The following is a 20,115-nucleotide window of genomic DNA, read 5'->3' as shown; positions in this document are numbered from 1 at the left end:
GTTAGGTAGTCGTTTCAAAACGAAAACGAAAACGAGATTGTAGGTTAGGTTAGGTGAACCGCGGTCCACAACGATAATAAATGCTTTACCGGAATCGACAATCGTAACGCTAATACACGATATGCGAAATCGATTATTTAGCTTTATTGATTAATGAATCTGCTATTAACTCAAAGCAAATCAATTGGTATTATATTGAAATAAAAAATATATATATCTGGTTAATGATAATTTATGTTTTAATTTTGATACCAATAGATTGTTTAAATAAATATTATTTATTAAAGTGTTTTGTAAAAGACGTTATTTAATTATAATATATAAAATATATAAATTAAAAGTATGGTTACAGTTATGTCAAAATGTTTATCCAGAAAACCCTTTATTGTGTTATTAGAGAACAGAATAAGACAAATTATTTATACAATGTTGGGTGAGAATAAAGTTAATAATTATATTTATGTTACCAATTTTAATAGCTATAGTACCATACGGACTATGATGCGAACATTTATAAATGGAGCGTATAGGAGAGAAAATGATTCATTCCCTAAATGTTTTTAAATAATATTTATTTGGTATGACCTCTCTCCGTATTATTATATTGTATACATGCCTAGTGTCTACGGTGTAAAAATACAGGAAAATAATTTGTTTAGGCATCATAGTTAACAGTTAACTCAATAGTTATACTAATAGAATACTAATATTATATGAAGTGTATAAAGCAATAGGTACGTTCGAAATAATACGAGATGTATTTATGTTTAAACACAGTGAAATTTTATCGTTTAAATTAAATTATTTAAAAATTATAGTTATATTTAATTGTTTTTATCAGTAAGTACATACAAGACTTCATATGTAAATAACTTATCAATGATTAACAATTATTACTTTTTATAGGTACAATTGGTGTCTATAAACAATTCATAATTATTTTTCTTTAGTTCCTAAATTACCTAATTCAATTTTTTGTCATCGATTTCTAATAGGGTTAATATGAATACGACAAACTTTCAACAGATTTGTAATGCATTATTATTGACAAAGATCATTACAATTTACATATTCTATGATATTTTCAACATTATTAATAAATAATAAGTATCTATCTTTAAAACTCAGTTCGTCTTTAAATATGCTCAAAAATGTACTGAATTAATCCCATTTTTTAAAATGATAATATTTTGATTTATGAAGATTTCAATGAAAGTTTTCTGATCCAATTGAATATAATTAAGAGTTTTCTGAAAAATGAATTCGATTTGGAATTAAAATCTACATCATAGGTATCTAAAAACTGTTAAAAAAAGCAGTATAGTGTTTTTTAATTGAAAATTTAGAGTTAAATTAAAGATAATTTTTCAAATATATTAATATACCTAATTGTTTAGATTTCATTCTTTAGTTTTAACATTGAATAAATTACATTTAAATTATTTCTTTGAATCAATACTTTTTCATATTTTGCTTGCATAATACATTAAATACTCGTTCATTAAAAAAAAAAAATATATTATATTTATATTTATACCCACTTGTAAGGCAAAATATAGTTAGATGCCTATTCGTAAACATTAACATGTTTATCATAAATCATAACTAAGTATAATTATTTTCAATTGAATTATTTACAAATATAATATTTTATTATTTAGTAGCTTCGTGTTCTTTAACAATTGGTATGTGTTTGGAATGGACATGGAGTACAACAAACATAGAAATGTACCAAACGTTAAGGTTAAAAAATCTTCTTTTTCTTGGTGCAATTACCAGCGCTGGACCTGCGGCAATGGTAGCATCATTGATTGGTCTTAAAGCAGTACTTATCATCGGAATGCTTTTTACTTTCTGTGGATCCGTAATAATAATGTATTCAATGAGTGTGTTAATGGTACTGTACACAGGACGAATTCTGCAAGGTTTTGGCGCTGGGATTGTGTGTGTTATTGTACCCAATTATGCAGCAGAAATTGCCGATCCAAAAATAAGAAGTGAATATTTTATTGAATCATATATATTTATTACGATATTTATAAAATAGGTTCATAAACGTCATACATTTAAAAATCTTTACTTAAAGCCCGGACCATACTATGCGTTTTTCGGTTCGATCGCAACATGTTGCGGTTGGGGCCAACAATTTTATACGGTTCCGCAAATCAGTCTAGTCGGATCAAATTATAATATTATATTACATATTTATATTCGGTTATAATATTACATATTATACCTAAAAAATTCATTGTGTGATCTAAACTAGTGTATTTGATATTTATATTGAATATAAGGATTATGTAGATCGATCTGAACAAAAATGACTACACTGTTTTAGTAAAAAAAATAATTGTTTACTAACACATTACGTACACTTAAGTATTTTTATAATGTAGTGATCACAGTATACAAATAAACAGTCTTATATTATACTGATGATCTTTTGACCTTAAGTCTCACGCCACTATTAACAATAGCTGATTCGCTAATAATAATATGACGTGATTTGTACAGTATGGTAGTACTGTTATACAATGTTAAATTATACTCAACAATTTATCGAGTAATGATTTTAAAACATCTATTGATACCTAAGCTAAATACTAAATAAGTTTGGCCATCCTAGTTAGAAAAAAATTGGTTATTAACGTTAATGACAATGTATAACGTTATTAATTAATTAATTGAAACGATCAAAATGTATTAGTATATCACAATATAAACTTTAGAATTATTTTTTATTTATTTTCGATTACAAATTGCGTTACATATTTTCGTTACATTATTTCGTGACATCGAATTTATACCAATTCACTCTAGACCCATTTTTTACACACATCATTTTTTTAGAGAGATAGCGTGTAAAGATGTTAACACATCAAAAATAAATAAATTTATTCAAATTAGTAAAAAAATAATTAAAAAAAAAAAGTGGACAAGTGGGTACCGTTCTGCTGTACATTAAGGGGCGGGGTTGACTTCAGACTAGGGTAGGTTAAATTCGAATGCAATGATAGGTATCACTGTATACGAAAAACGATTCTGAACGAAGATGATTTGTCAGCCTAGGATATAATTTCCAGTGGTTGGTGAAAAAGGTGGTTTATGTTTTAATGGCCTGAATACACCAAAATTTAAGTTCTTTTATAATTATTGTAAGCTAAACTTATGAAAAATCTTGTATTAAATTTTCAACTCTTAGCTACCTATACAAACATTTTTATGAATTATACCTACAAAATAATTTGCATATATTCATAATTTTGACTTATTTTTGTCAAAATTTGAACTTCAAATGCTAATAAAAAAAAATTGTGCCTATGTATTCTTATAATTTTTTTATCACTATAAGAATAACATATGAGGAACTTTGTATAAAATTTTTAATTATTTTGATTGGGCCAAAAAAATTTTATCGACACTTCAAAAAAAAGTTTTAAGAAAAATTGAAAATTCCAGTTGTTTATAAATAGCTCAAAAAAACTTAAAAATATTTTGAAAATTAAATCATGTAAAGAAAATGCCAATCTAAATAACTAATAAAATTTTCAAGTATCTACGACTTATACTTTTTGAATAATAACAAATATTTAAAATCGTTTGAGGATAAATCGTTATTTAACAAGGTTTTGTAAAAATTTAAATTTCAAACACTCATAAAATTGTTTTGTTTGAATCCGGTAGAGTTTTTTTTACAGATATTTGAAGAAAAATTTATGGAAAACCTTGTACCAAATTTTCAACCTTAGTTATAAAAGAAAAAAATTTTACGATTTTCCAACCACAAAATTACTTGCCAATTTTCGCAATTTTAACATATTTCGTATAAATTCGAACTTTAAGAACTTATAAAAAAAAATTGTGACTAACGATTTTGTATTTTTTTTTATCACTTTAAGAACAACTTATAAGAAACCTTGTATTAAATTTTCAAGATTTTCTGGTCAGGCAAAAAATTTTTATCGTTATTTAAAAAAAAAATACTTAGAAAAATTGAAAATTTCAATTGTCTATAAATAGTTCAAAAAAAACTCAAAATTCTTTAAAAATTTAACTGTGTATGAAGAGCGCTAATATAAACATTTGGTGAAAACTTCAAGTATTTACATCGATTAGTTTTTGAGTTATAGCAAAATAAAAAATTCGATTTTGACGTAAACTGGTTTTGCGTAATAAATCCCGTTTTCCCTCATTTTTTTGGGGTTTTTCTCGATTCATTTCAAAAAACCTAGGTTAGGTTTAACCTAACCTAACCTAACCTAACCTAACTTTAGACCCCCCAAAGTACCAACTAGATTCAATTTCCTTTTCAAAGAGGGGCTGAAGTCAAAAATCGAAGCATTTTTACTGCTCCAAATGTTGTCGACAGACACAAAAAAAAAAAAACACATCATTGTAAAATCAATACATTCATCACTCCGTTCAAAATCTAAAAGGGATTCAGATAGTCATTTTAAAATGGTTAAGTTATATAAATTTATAATACCTATGCATAGTGGCGTAGCTATCATTTTTTCAGTATACAGGGCCCTTTGGGTCCTTAGACATTTACTTTAAAATAATTGAAAATAGTAAATGTAACCGTTGGTGGATGTTTTAAATCATACGTATTAAACTACTCAAAATCAGTATCAAAATATAATAATAATACACACAATGATATACAATATTATTAACACAGTTCTCAGTAATCGTTATCGTTTTTAAATTACTAGCAAAATAATTAATTTATTAATTTAAGCAATTTGCATGTTGACTGAAAAAATTGCGCATAATGCAGTATTTAAAAATTTCCCTGACTGCAAAATTAGGTGTTGTAACTTTAATTTAGGGTAAAATTGGTTTAGACATATTCAACAACACAAAATATTATACTACTAGTATACTAAACAATGACTCTGAAATTGACAAATGGATGAAATGTTTTTTTTGGATTTACCCCCTGATGAAGTTTCTGATGGATTTTGCGATCTTATGTCGATAGCACCAAGTGCTAAGTCTAGTACTATTTCTATATTTCCGATTATATTTTAGGGAAAATGTGCACAAACGAGCTGTATCTTTATTTTTTAAACCTAAAATATATGTGCACAAACGTGTCGTAAAAAAAAATTAAATATGCACAAACGAGTCGTTAATCGGAATAAGATCCTCATTTTGCCGAAGGTTTGGTCTGCAACCCAGGTACGTTCTTATTCCATGGCGAGTATATTTAAAAGCTTTGAACGTTTGGGACTCGAGTTCAATTTATAATTCAATATTTAACCTTTATTATTTTGTACATTGGAACTAATTTTAGGGTGTATACAAACTAACTAACTAAAGAACACCCTAATACTCTTCGTTTTTTATTTTAATATTGTTTAGGTCTGTTAACTGGTTTTCATTATATACATTTGCTAATTGGTATGATTTTTTCACGAGTCACAAGCGAATTCCACAATTATTCAAATATGAATATGGGAATTGTAGCTATGGTTGTAGTGAACCTTTTAGTATTGTTAGCTGTTGACGACCCACCTTATTATCAAATGAAATTTTATGAAGAGTGGACTAGTGTGTATAATCTTGATTATAACCTACAGATTCAAGATAATTGCTCTACTAAATTGTTAAATAATAATTATTACAAAGTATGTTATAAAGTACTTAATGTTATGCGGTGTTGTTAATAAATTTATAATTATCTTTTTGCAGATTTTTGAAAGCGAAGACAACCATTATTTATTTTTGTTTTTTACCCAAAAACGATTTCGTAGACCGCTATTGATCAACGTATGTTTAATTAGTATTCAACAGTTTTGTGGTCATATTTTTCTAACGAACAAATTTCAATGTCTTCACGGAGTATTAACTATAAGTGAAACAATACCAAATGTGACTGAAATTTTACTTCTCCAAGTATTTTCATATTTTAGAATGTAGGCGTATACTTAATATGTTTAAATTAAATACATATAATTAGAATACTTGGTCACACACTGTTATAATGCCTATCAGTTATAGCCCTATAGATTGTATATCAGTGGTTCTTAACTTGAATCCACAGCTTTTAGGAGGGTCCTCAACGCCCTCATCTTTCTAGTCATACATAACAAAAACCGTGGATGTAAATATACGTAGTATACAGATAAAGGCAGTAAGGGTAATTTATCCTTCTGAGATCGGCTCTCAAGGATGTTAGCGGTTTAATATGAACTATCATATACAGTTATAATATTAACAACGAAAATGAATAATTGTTTCATTATAATGTAAAAATATTCCAATTAGAAATAGTATTCTACACATTAAAGATTGACAATTATGTTTATTGACTCAGTAAAAAGTCGGGGCAGTTGTCCGAAAAATAATTAGGATACGGACCGCATAAAATCTATTGACAACATTGAATTTTCAAAAAATGTATAAAAAAATTATTTTTTTATTTGTGAAGTAATACTATTTATTAATTCTAACCATTTGGCATTATATATAGTCCTACTACGATTTTTGAGTGTATACATTTTCCACCCTCCAAATAAATTTTCAAAAGGACCTAGGAGCCAGCGTTGCCACTCGCTCGCTCGGATGAATAAAACTCGTTTTGAATAAAACGAAAACATTCCTTGATTCATTATGCAACACCACCTCAAAAAGGTCACAGGCTAAATACCCCATTTTTCGAATAAATAAATTTAATAAAAATATAATGGGAATATTTTATATTTCCAAGTTGTTGCACTTGCATTTTTGTTAGGCCCCGATATATGCGTTTATTCCATAATAATTATTTGATGGTGTGATGCCCATAATTTTTGCTAATAATGGTAGGTAGTATTTTTTAGATTATCATTTCTCGGATTCTTATCATTTTTCGAACAAGTGTCATCCACTATTCAGTTATATTTTGATAAGTGATAGCTGATGTGCATTATTATATATTAATAACTGTAATAACGCAAAAATAAATAAGATTATAAAGAATAAGGAATAATAAAATATATAATATCTAAATATATTGTTATGGGATAATAAATATTGGTTATGTATTTTGAATGTTATGTTTGTGATGGGCATGTGTTTTGAATAAATGCTAAGCAAACACAAGGGACACAAGACTTGAATGAATGCTGGATTTATTATTAGTTATTTAGATTTGCGTAATTACCTTCCTCCTGATCGTCGGAAGGTCCTCGAGGTCGTGATTCGATAATGATTAAATACACCGTTGTAGTATTAATATTAATTATTAAATTATAATAAATTAAATAAATAAAGTATAAATATATAAAGATCGATGCGCAATGCGCATGCACTTCACCTTATTCACAGCTGAGTTTGAATTCGCAAATGACGTAATAAGATAGATAAAAGGTTTTTAAACACTCATATTGAAATAAAGCAATACTATTTAATTTCGTTTTAAAAAAAAAAAAAAAACAGTTCAGTTGTTACTCGCATAATGGTATTAGAGGTGGTTTTAGGTGCTCTTACACTTGTTCATTTGGACGGTGCTCCTGCACTGTTCGCTTTGAATGATGCTCATGCACTTATTACTTTGAAGGGTGCTCATGCACTGATGAGAGGAGACAATCTTGGTCAAACCAGCCAGAGTCGCAGGCGGCACCATCAAAGATCTCCGCGCTATAAAGAGATTGTCTTTATCTCCAGCACCAGAGACCCTTACTGGATCATCCATTGTCTCTGGCGGCACACAAAATAGGTCACATGTGTTGAGCCACACTGTTACAACTATGTATAATATCCTACGTGACCAAATAATATAAATCGTTCCTTTCATCAGTTATTTAAGATGTTTGGGTTGTAAGGATACCATTCATACCATAATTGTAATGTATCCTTGATAATTATATTTGTCTGTGATTCTTCTTTATCGGGAGAAATAATGATTTTGAACATCAACTTAAATAGTTTTCCTTATCGTTCACCTGTACAGACTATCTGTCCGTCTCTTGAAAATTCACATTTATTTTTATCTGACAAAAGCGTTAAATCTTTATCTAACGCTGTGCAACATGAAAATAAATTGGACGACGACCGTAGTGGGCTCGCTACGTTGGACCCCGGTTCCACTCATTACTGCCGGTATGGGGGGGTCCTAATCTTCTGGTGTGGTAACAAAATTTTTCATTGTTGGCTTTCATTAAGGGTTTTTTAAAGTGTGCCTCTCCTTTAAATTTTTTTTTTTTTGCAATAGGGGGATTTGGGGTCGGTTTTACCTTCACCTAGTACGGTTAGGTTAAGCAAGATGGGTCCCGATATTGGGATATACATAGGTACATACACTAATCGAATATCTAACTTATTAACTTATAACTTTTAATATAATATAAAAATATTTTTTATTTATAATACATTTGTGCATTTATTTTAAAAACGTTCTACTTTGCAGTTTGTCACTATTATTTATATCTTAATTTGAATGCAATGTAGGTATCATTGTATACGAAAAACGATTCTGAACAGAGATGATTTGTCAGCTTAAGATATATTTTCCAGTGGATGGTGAAAAAGGTGGTATATGTTTTAATGGCTTAAATACCCCAAAGTTTAAGTTCTTTTATTAATATTGTAAGCTAAACTTATGAAAAATCTTGTATTAAATTTTCAACTCTTAGCTACTTATACAAACATGTTAATGAATTACACCAACAACATTTTTTACAAACATTTATGATTTTAACGAATTTTTGTCAATATTTGAACTTCAAATGTTAATAAAAAAAAATTGTGTCTATGTATTCTATAATTTTTAAATCACTATAAGACTAACTTATGACGAACTTTGTATTAAGTTTATTTAATAAAAATCCAACATTAATAAAATAATCAAAAATTCTTTTGAATTTTAGTCTTTTCGAACTTGGCACGGTTTTTAGCGATAAACTGTAGTGCTTATCATGTTCTAGCATTTTCCTGATTTTATTTTTTGTCTAAATGAAGTGGGAAATTCATCTTTTTTAATGAGTTGTGATAAGTATAAGCTATTAAAGGGTTTTACATTTTTATTGAAATGTATTTTTAAAATTGTTTTTGAGATTAAAAAAAAATAGTAAATAATTCAAAATAAACCTTTTGGCACATACCTAACACGTCATTGATTTCAAGTTTTTAATTATAGAAACCAATTTTATAATTATGTTTTCAAACTTTGGTTAGAATATTCTTTGGTAAAATCCGAAATATCAATATTTGTTATAGAAATTCAACACTAATATCTTTTTATTAATTAAATTACAATTACAGAAACTGTGAACTTATCATATTTTTAAATTTCCATTGTATTAAGTAGTTTGGTATGAAAAATTAAACTTTTATGTAAAAAAAAAACTTGAAAATGTTATTGAAATAGTGAAAAATTAAATAATTGAAATAATATTTAAACTTAGGGTCCGTGACTTTTAATGTTATTTTTACCATGTAGGTACCACAAAAGATTAAGAACCACTGCTTTAGTTTATATTTTATGTCAAATATTTTTGTATGGATGTAGGAATTTGCATACAATACTGATTTCACATGATTTATAGAACTCAATGATAAGAATTAAGAGTCCATAGGTTTTTTGAGGTAATATTATTATCTAGTGGTATTTTAATAAGAATTGTTTAAGCACTTGTTTAGTTACTTAGGACACTTAAGAGTATGTTATACCGCATGTCTTGTCTCTGTCTTATACACGCGTAACATAGTTAAAAAGTGTTTTGCGCTGGACAACATTACTCCCTAGATATTTACATCGAAATTACCTAAATTTTAAATCGCATCGAAAAGAACTTTACCTGTGATGTAGCGTTTTTATTTTTTTGAGAGTAGTAACCAATGTTTTTTAATAATTAAATGGAAAAAACCTTAAGTTTTCAAACCTATAACTTTTTCGTTATATTTTTTAATTTACCTATCGTATCATATAATACGTAGTAAGATTTTATCTATGCAAATTTAATTTTTACATAATATATTCTTTTTTTTTTAGCTTATTGCATCTATTATATGTTTATACATCGTGAGTGTTTCGGAGAAGACAAATTTATTAATCATTTCGGGATTTGGAATGGCAATTACTTTATTATTAATGAATGCCACATACCATATAGACATTATAGATAAAGATGAACTATGGTTACCTAGTTTAATTTTATTTTATATTATATTTTATTCGATTGGATATGGCCCAATTCCGTGGATTTTGATGCCCGAAATATGCCCAAGATCAGTAAGCTAACAATTTAATTTTTAATGCCCTATTATTTTGTTTTTATTGATGATTATTATGAAACTAAAATTTACTGTTACAATACATTTATTATTTATTTGAGTTTTTAATCTAATTTAATTATTTTTTCAGTCAAGATTGTGGATATCTGGCGTTACAGTCAGTTTATACGCTTTTTTAAGTTTAGTCAATAATCAATCATATTACGAAAATATAAGACTAGTATATGCAATGGAAATTTTCACTTTTTTAAGTGTAATATGTGCATATTTTGTATATTTGTTCTTACCAAAAATAAAAGACTGTGTTCAAACTTAAAATGTAAATAGTTTTTTTTTTTGATTTGTGAACAAATTGCAATTTTTAGGATTATTATTACTTTAGTTAGAGGATTTTTCCATAAAGTTGTTGTAAGAACAGTTTAAATTTGTATACCTACCATAAGATTTAACTATTCATTCGAAATGTACGGTACAAAATCAGCCTACTAGAATAGTGGTGGCTCAGAACAATACAAAAAAGTTAAGTTATAGCATCTACATTCTTGTGTGTAATGAATCATTCACTTCGTGTCGCGCGGGGAAGAACCGAGACGGCTACAGTCATAACTAAGAAATGAAATTTTCACACTGCAAACAAGAGACCTTTGTCTATGCAATGTCGTTTTTATTTTTTCGATATCACTTCTAACAAAAAAGTTTTTAAAAATCATTATTTTTGTTTTTCAGACTTGAATAACTTTTTTTGTAGAAGTGATATCGAAAGAATAAAAACGACATTGCATAGACAAAGGTCTCTTGTTTTCAGTGTGAAAATTTCGTTACTTAGTTATGACTGTAGCCTTCGTGGTTCTTTACCGTGCGAAACAGTTTTTACGTAAAGATTTCAATTTTATTGAATATTGTGTGCTGCTGTCCTAACCTAACCTAACCTACGCGACATCGAATACGATTTCCCCCACCACGATAGACTGTAATTATATTTACCCTGGTATTGGCAGTGCCGCGCCGCGCGCTATGGTTATCGGTAATCAGCGCGCCTTTAATAATTTCCAGGAATAGCTTTGATGTGAAACAATTTTATTTTGGTGACTGGCTACTGCCAATAATAGTAGGTTAGGTTATAATAGGCTAGGTATAATCAAATACTATAGAAATCTATATTATTTGGTATAATTTACTGCTGCGACACGTCGGATGACGCGCACTACAATACTACATGTCTAGAGCTTCAACAGCCAACATCTAACATTGTTTAATTGTTATTGTTAATTTGTTATTGTTTGTTGAAATTTGTATCATTTTTTATATAATTTCTAAATATCGAGAAGAACTGAGCACCGTTGAAGTAGCTGGAATTGATGGCATCTTCAAAACACTTCCAAAAAGTCCACCAGAACTGAAAAAAAGGTGCATTTGTAACATTTCAGATGGTATACAAAAGCGTAGTAAGTAGTTTTATAAAAATTGCGTAGAGTGTTAGAGGAGGCCACACACGCATATTTTGTGTGGCGTCCTCTTAATGATATTGTTTAATTCAAATTTCAAGGTAACCATTAACTTATATTACTTGTACTTTGCATTCATTCCCAATGGAATATGCATTTCTTATATACATGAACCAGGAAAATTATCAAGTACTTTTGAATGTCGTGCGCAACATTCTGCCATTGCGTTATGAACACCTCTGTGTCATAACTGATTTTGAAATACCATTGATGAACTCTGTTCAAAATGTGATGCATGATAGTTAGTTGATCGGTTGTTGGTTCCATTATTGCCAGGTGAATATAAATAAGTAAAAAAAAGTACAAACTTTAGTAGTATCTATATGCGTTTCATCTTACAGGCAGTCGTACGGTACAGTAGACGGAAACTGAACACTGTGTACCATCTGTTTCAAACTAGCCCTGTAACAGCTAGAGTTTTGAGAATGGTTGTTCAAGAAAAACAAAAACTAAATTCAAACAAAAATATGATAATTATTTAATAAAATGTATTTAATTTCACAATATTAGGTACTAGCTATACCAAATTTACCTGCAGAAAGAGGGAATCCAGATTGTCCTCAACATAATATATATGATGGATTTAGGGCTATCATGAATTATGTTCAACAGTTCCCAGACATTGAACAACAATTGAGACCTTTTCTTGTTGGGTATGTTGAAAGATACTGGCTGACAAGTTGGAACTAGAATTTTGAGTGTTTTTGGGTGTAAATACAGGACCAATAACTACTTAGAATCGTTTCACTCTACATTATTGACATAAATGTCTAAACACCCAAATATATGGGATTTTATACGTGAGATTATACTATGAAGATTATTTCTTCTATCTAAATATATAAAAATCAATGTGGAAATCTTTGTTACGGGTAAGCTTAGAAACGCCTGGACCGATTTCGCTCATTCTTTTTTTGTTTGGGTCGTAATTGCCAGGAAAAGATTCTTATGTAAGAAAAAGTTAAGAAAGTTGCACGGAAAATTAAAAAAAAAATACCAATGACTACCATTACTATTATTATTATTACTATTTTTTTTTGAAAAAAAAAGATACCATGAACACTAGTGATGGAGATAGTAAAAATAAATCAAATTCATCGTTCGATATTTTTTTTGATTCCTAATCCTAAATTACATCGGTATGATAAATCCTATGGTATGCATTAAAATTCGGTTAATGATCAACTTAAAATATCAGATATTCTTATTACTTTTAGTCACGGAATCATGATATCTCACACTTTTGATAATTACTACCCTTGGACTAAAGGACTTTGGTCCTTATTATGTGAGAAAGAACTAAAAAATATAACGATAGAAGAAATCAAATCATAATATTCTAAAAATAATTAAAGTTTATTTAAGGGCAGACGAGGATAAAACACAGCAGATTATATCATATCCCGTTTTCGATGACTCTGAATTTGTAAATAATTTGCAGTTTCTTAGTTTTAGGGGGGAAGATAGAATTGTATACATCGATCGTATTTCCTTCAAAGCGGATATAATGACGTCTTTAAAAATATATTCATCAGAAATTAAAACCCATGCCAAAGTAGATTGGACGGTCAAAAAAGATGCAATAACAATAGATAAAATGAAGTTGGTATAATATCTCGAAAAATTAAATTCAATCCTCTATTTGTCACATTAGGTTTACAAGAAACATTTCACGAGTTTGATGTAATTAGTAATAATTACTTCTGTTACACTTACGATGAGATGTATTATATTCTAAAATTCTAAAATCTCATTTTATAGTTGTTGACTTTGCCACGATTGCGGCTGTCAACCTATTTTTCTGTTACTGAAAAATATTTTTGTGCTAGTAATAATGATTGCGTTACAGAATATAATATGACTCAATACAGTTACACAGTCGTGTAAAATCGAGTGCCGAGTATGTTGACGACATTGATAAATTGCTATCAACATTGAAAAATATTAAAACATGTCCTACTTGTGACCGTCGACTACAGGTATGGGTGAAGAAAAAATATTATGAAGAGATTTCCGATTTGTTCGAAGATCCAGCTGATATTATCGTGGAAGAAAACTTCTATTTCCTTCGATAATGGTATAAATTATTGTAAACTTTTTTATGATTTGTATACTGTTAAATACAATAATACTATAATTTTCAACTGTCAACTTCTAGGCAGTTGAATAAAAATATTTTTTAAGCCAATGTGATTTGCAAATTTGCAATATGAATAATTTACGTTAAAATACTAACAAGTTTTTATAGGCACACACGGGTATTTTTTATCTCAAATACGATATTTATTTATTTATTCATTACGATATTATAATGCATAATTTCATAGTAGCTATGGTTATTGAATAACAACCGCCATTCGAAGCTTGAGGTTCTCCCTGGTGGATATTATTTAAACTACAAAAATTGTCATCGAAAAGTAAGCCTTTTTTTTCTCCCGACCAAGTCAAGTGTTATCACCTTCTCTTCTATTAACTATTAGGGTAAGCATTCCAGTTACTGAACACCCCCCAGTAATTGAACGATATTTATAAGTGTTTGAATTATAAGGACTCATGTTAACCAAACTAGATAATTTTTTTAGTTTTAATTATTTGACATTATGGCCAAACTGTAAAACTATGATTAAGAAAGCCACTGTAGATAGTAGCTGATGGATAAGGTTCAAAATATACCGTTCCTGACTGAAGATAGCGTTGGAGGCATTTTGTTTAAATAAGTACCATAAAACTTTTTTGTGGGAACTTTAAGAATTACATTTATATCTCATATGTAATGGTTTTATTGATTACTAGATTATATTTTAAGTTAATTTTATTCAAAAAAAAGTTAAAATTTTGTTTTATTTGCTGATTATTTGGGTGTTCAATTAATGGCATCTGATATTAAGTAATATCTAGTAATTGAACAGTTGTTCAATTACTAGTAGTTGTTTTAAATAATTGAATTCCAGTAATTGAACTTTCATTTTTTACACTATTATTTGTCTAAAATTCACATACATAGGTTAGGTAGGTTATACCTTAGGCTTAGGTTACCAATATAAAAAAACACTGGTAGGCATTGAAAAAATACTTTTGAATTAATAAATAATAAAAATATTATTTTCTTATAGAATGGCCAAAAAATTTAAATATTCAGAGGAAGATATGAAATGTGCTTTAGCAGATATCAATAGTAAATTTTTTTCTTTGAATAAAGCAGAAGCACAATATGGGATTCCAAAACTCACACTATCGATGAAGTTATCAAGGAAAAGTCCATCAAATAGAAAAATGGGCCCAAGTTCTTTTTTAACTGTAAAGGAAGAAAATAAAATAAAATCTTGGATTTTGAACAATGCAAAACTTGGATTTCCATTAAGAGCCAATGATGTGAAAGATTCAGTCCAAAAAGTGATCATTGATTTTCCCCGCCATGTGCTATTTAAAAACTCAAGACCTGAAGATAAATGGATGAAACTTTTCTTGAAACGCAATCCTGAAATTGTGAAAAGAAATACAGAAGTTAATCTAAAGCAAGAGCTGCTGTTACCGAGGATAAAATCAGAAACTGATTTCAAGAGTTAGACACTTATCTAGTCAGTGAAGGAAGTCGTGATGTCTTGAATGATGCAACAAGAATCTTCAACTGTGATGAAACTGTATTGCAGACATTCCCAAAATCTGGCCGAGTATTAGGACCAAAATCTTTGAAAGACTTTTAAGAAATTGCACCAGGAAAAGAAAAAAAATGCATTACAGTATTATGTACATATGGTGCTGATGGTAGTATTCCACCTCCAATAGTCATCTATCCGTACAAAAGACTTCCCAGTTCAATAATGACAACCTTTCCTAAAGAATGGATTATCGGGAGATCTGATTCTGGGTGGATGGTTAGCAGTATGAATATATTTCTAATGGTTTTTATTCATGGCTACTTAACGAGAAAATCAAATTTCCTATGATCTTATTTCTAGATGGCCATTATAGAAAACTATTTAAGCCTAGAATTAGCAGAGTTTTGTGCCAACCATGAAATTATATTATATTGTCTCCCACCAAACAGCACACATATTATACAGCCATGTGATGTTTCAATATTTAAACCCTTGAAAGCAAACTGGAAAAATGTTATAGGGAATAACAAGAGACAAGGAAATACTATTACTAAAACTAATCTTGTAAAATATTTTAAAATAGCATTTACTTCTGTTCGAACAAGTTGTATAACAAATGGATTTAGAAAATTTGGTCTATATGCTTTTGATCCAAATGCAGTCGACTACTCTAAATATATTTCGTCAAGAAGAAATACAATTTTCCCAACTTCTAAATATAATAAACCTACACACAAAGAACACTGCATTTCTTGAAAGTATTGGACAACTATATTGGTACTAGGTACAACAATAGAAATATTCAAAGAAAAATTAAAAAATTCGCAAATAGAAATTTCTAATTTACCATCATTATTTGAATTATGGGCCAAATTTAAAAACACAAATGAATTGTTTGACATAGACAACTTATCAATTGAATTAGTTCATCACAAGCTAATTCAAGCTTGTGATGAACTAAATGAAAATAGTGAATGTTAGCTGGAAACTTTTGACCTAGGTAATATATTAATATTAAATCTACAAAACATTTTGATTATTTTAAACTATAGTAAATATTATATAACAATATTATACAGGTAATACTACATTATAAACATTTTTATTTTTAGATGCTGCATTTTCAACTATGGATTCAAGTCCAAAACAAATGTTTGCCACTGCAGATGATAAATTGTTTACTGAAGACTGCATCAAATTTCAATATGACAAGAGAGTAAAAGTACTAAAGATAATTTATTATATATTGACATCAATGAGACTGAAAATAAAATTGTAAATGAAGAAACTGAAGATAGTAACAGATCTATTAACAAATGACCAAGAACATTTAATTACCAACAAAAGTAGAAATTATGAATCTAAATCAATTGATGAAACTTGGGAAAAACATTTATTTTGGCCAAAGCCAGATAATATAGATTTAAACAAAAAAAAATAAACAACCTAGACTTAAACTACCATATGCAGTATCAGCAAAACAGTGGAGAGAACATCTTTCAAAGATAGAACAAGCAAAATTACAAAAGGAAGAAGAATTATGTCTCAAAAGAAAACGCAAAGAAGAAATAAAAAATGCCAAGTTAAATGAATCTTCCCAAAAGATAAAAAAAAAACCAAAATTATCAAGAAATCTAAAAAACATTCTGATAGTTCTGAAAATGATGCTGATTGTTTATATTGTAATGAGCCATATAGCTTATCTAAAAGTGAAGAGTCCTGGATAAAATGTTGTAGCTATGCAGGATGGGCACATGAGCTTTGTGCTGGGATTGAAAAAACTGTTGCATTTATTTGTGATATGTGTCGTTGAATCTTACCTTAAAAGTCTTGTCATTATGTATTTGGTCACTATTTATTTTTATTTTAAAGTTTTTATACAGAGTTGTTTTTTAAATATTTTATAATTGTTAATATTGTTATTATGATATGCCTTACTATGTTACCAGGGCGGTATAATATTTTTTTTTTATTAAAAATATTTTAAAATGTTTAACTATTTAAATGTTTATTGTTATTACATCATGTATTATGATTTTAACTGTTACCAGGGTGGTATTTTATAAATTAAGATTTTGTTATGTTATTTGTTTTATATTAAACCATATTTTGTTTTAAATATTTTAAACTTGTAATTTTAGTGGCCTAATAATTATTTGCCTTTAAACATTTACAAAATCTTTTAGGTAATACATTTGTATTGTTTTTGGCATAACTAAATATTTAAATTCCAAGTGTTCAAATACTGGGTTTAAAATGTTCAAAAACTAGATCAGACTGTTCAAATAGGTACTAGTATTTTACAGATTTTTTTAAATAAACTAATTTTGCTGAAATGTGTTTAAGTTGGTATTCTAATAAATGGGTTTATTACAAACTAAACAGATCAAGAAATTCCATGATCTGAATTAGGAGAGTTAATTATTAAAACTGAATTTATCAATGCATTTTGAAGGTCAGCAATTTCTAAACTGTTCAATAACTGGAATGGTTACCCTACCATAATTTACTATTTACTTTGATCAGTTTTTTTTTTTTTTGACACCCAGTGATAATTCTTTAAAACTGGACTTTTTCTTAATTCCAATCAATATTTCATCGAAATGTAATTTTATTTGTATATTCTTTCATGTTGTAGAATAAGTATATATTTTTTCATTTTAACAAATGCCACTTAATTACACACTTTTTTTTTTGTTTGTGGAACAAATGAATGGCATAGAACAAATATTTAAAACATATTATATATATTGATGATGCCAGCGTACAATAATAGTATAATAATAGTTATTAGAAAACTTGAGTTATCATAATAACCAGCTACACTTACGTCATCCAATTATTATACCCAAGTATTAGCATTATGAGTTTACGTTTCTTTCTTTCTACCAGTATATAATATGACAAATTGTCCACCATAGATACACATATGGTACAATTTTTGTGCAAGGAATCGCAATAATCGCATAATCACCATAGGCATTCAAGTGTTTTGTTACCACATGGGTTAGTTTATTTCGTTATAATTTATAAGTACCTAAGATATTATAAATTTTAACAAATTTGTTTCATTTGACAAATAATAAATTTATGGATATTAGTCTTGATATAAATAAGTTACCAAAAGTTATATCCCCATAATAAATATTTTTATTTAATTTAATAAAATATTAAATTTTATATTACAATATTAACGATAAGTTACTAATAACATTTTTTTAAATGATAAGTTTCAATCATCCTACACCTACAGAAGAAATAATTCAACTTAAAATCGGATAGAATATTCAATACTATGCAGTTTTAAAATTGTATAGTAATGGTCAATCGTCTTATAAGCACATGTATGAAAGTGACAATGTTTGCACGGACGATCTTTTTTATGTATTCGATTGCCCAAGTACAGTTGTTTTATCAAATGAAAAAATGAAATACCTATCTGTTCTTTGAAAAACAACAGTACGTCATCTGCACGTAATTGTAAAACAATAAATTTTGTTTCAAAAAAATAAACTGTAGCGTTCACTTAACTCAAAGTAAACGTTAACGAGGACCAAATTAAAGAAATAAATACTTCGATTAAACTAGTACGAGATGTAGAAATAACAGTTACACATACATTAATGTTTACGATGGTTTCCGTCAAATTACCCGGTACCTACCTATGGTAATAATGAATAATAGTTTTATGTCATGACGCTCGTATATTTTAAAGTTGTACTGAGCGAAAAACACAGCTATTGCAGGTAGGTACCTAGTTGACAAACATATTTAACATGACGTGACAAAGTGTTAACAATAAATTAATTGACGTTTTTAAGCTGTAGTGGCGTCCAAAAACAAAATAACGCAGCATTTTTGCACCGATCGTAATTTTTTTGTTTGTCGCACAAATATTCCAATAATAATAATTGGTCAGTAATCCGTGCACGACGGTCGTATATTAATACGCATTTTACGACAATAGTCATTCTGTGTACCCATAAAAAATCGTCAGATATACAGCAACGTCACTGAGAATGCTGTCGACAAATTTTAATGTTCATTTCACCAAAAACGTATCTATTCCTAAAACACGTGAATGACGGAGATGGTCAACAAGTGCTCGATAAAAATGCACATTATCACAAATATTCCAATAATAATAATTGGTCAGTAATCCGTGCACGACGGTCGTATATTAATACGCATTTTACGACAATAGTCATTCTGTGTATCCATAAAAAATCGTCAGGTATATAGCAACGTCACTGAGAATGCTGTCGACAAATTTTAATGTTCATTTCACCAAAAACGTATCTATTCCTAAAACACGTGAATGACGGAGATGGTCAACAAGTGCTCGATAAAAATGCACATTATTACAGTGGCATTGACTTTGCTCATCGAAAGCGTCGGACAAAGCAAGTTAAGACACTAACCACTGATGTCGGTCAATTGTAAAATATGTAAAATGACCGTCGCCGACGATACATAAAGTGTGAACGTTTCGACAGAATGCGCATCGTCACTAGCGCTGCGGCCGATACGTGGATAAAAACCGATATTATTTGATTTTTTTTTTTTAAATCAAATACGAAATATTACCTATTGTACGTATTTTGCACATCTCACCTATTTTTATTATAATACTGGAAATTTCTCGATTTATGTAATCGTAATTATTGTAATTGCAATGATTGTAATCGTTGGTATCATTATTATGTTTCGTTGCTTATGTAACAAATAATTAAATAAGAAAATCATTATTCATAAATAAGGTTAAGATGTTTTGTTTTTTTTTTTTTACT

General features: G+C 28.5%; 2 protein-coding genes across 3 annotated transcripts; both read left to right on the top strand.

Annotated features, from left to right (window-relative positions):
* The first annotated feature begins 294 nt into the window (after positions 1-294).
* Positions 295-10,537, top strand: LOC114131554 (uncharacterized). Of its 2 annotated transcripts, XM_027996802.2 has the most exons (4): positions 5,513-5,633; positions 5,698-5,901; positions 9,980-10,219; positions 10,352-10,537. In XM_027996802.2, exons 1-4 carry the CDS (start codon positions 5,532-5,534, stop codon positions 10,535-10,537), a joined length of 732 nt encoding a protein of 243 aa, XP_027852603.2. In that variant the 5' UTR covers positions 5,513-5,531. The 2 variants fall into 2 exon arrangements, with proteins under 2 accessions (XP_050062687.1, XP_027852603.2); XM_050206730.1 differs by lacking the exons at positions 5,513-5,633; positions 9,980-10,219; positions 10,352-10,537 and adding exons at positions 295-433; positions 1,662-1,997 and having other exon boundaries at positions 5,698-5,775.
* Positions 10,538-11,642: 1,105 nt separating this feature from the next.
* Positions 11,643-12,543, top strand: LOC114119432 (uncharacterized). Its single transcript, XM_050207162.1, is given in 4 exon segments — positions 11,643-12,002; positions 12,068-12,154; positions 12,237-12,400; positions 12,402-12,543. Coding segments are annotated over 4 exon segments (585 nt in total). The 5' UTR covers positions 11,643-11,810.
* Positions 12,544-20,115: the final 7,572 nt, after the last annotated feature.

The sequence above is a fragment of the Aphis gossypii genome, chromosome X (genome assembly GCF_020184175.1).
Source record: "Aphis gossypii isolate Hap1 chromosome X, ASM2018417v2, whole genome shotgun sequence".
In the NCBI taxonomy this organism is placed as follows: Eukaryota; Metazoa; Arthropoda; class Insecta; order Hemiptera; family Aphididae; genus Aphis; species Aphis gossypii.
This window is presented reverse-complemented; position numbering and strand designations above follow the sequence as displayed.

Excerpts from the sequence above, each read along its gene's own strand:
- LOC114131554 (XM_027996802.2), top strand. The coding sequence starts at position 5,532 with ATGAAATTTTATGAAGAGTGGACTAGTGTGTATAATCTTGATTATAAC. Across the intron at positions 5,902-9,979 it reads CTGAAATTTTACTTCTCCAA|CTTATTGCATCTATTATATG; the intron begins GTATTTTCATAT and ends TTTTTTTTTTAG. Across the intron at positions 10,220-10,351 it reads CCGAAATATGCCCAAGATCA|TCAAGATTGTGGATATCTGG; the intron begins GTAAGCTAACAA and ends TTATTTTTTCAG.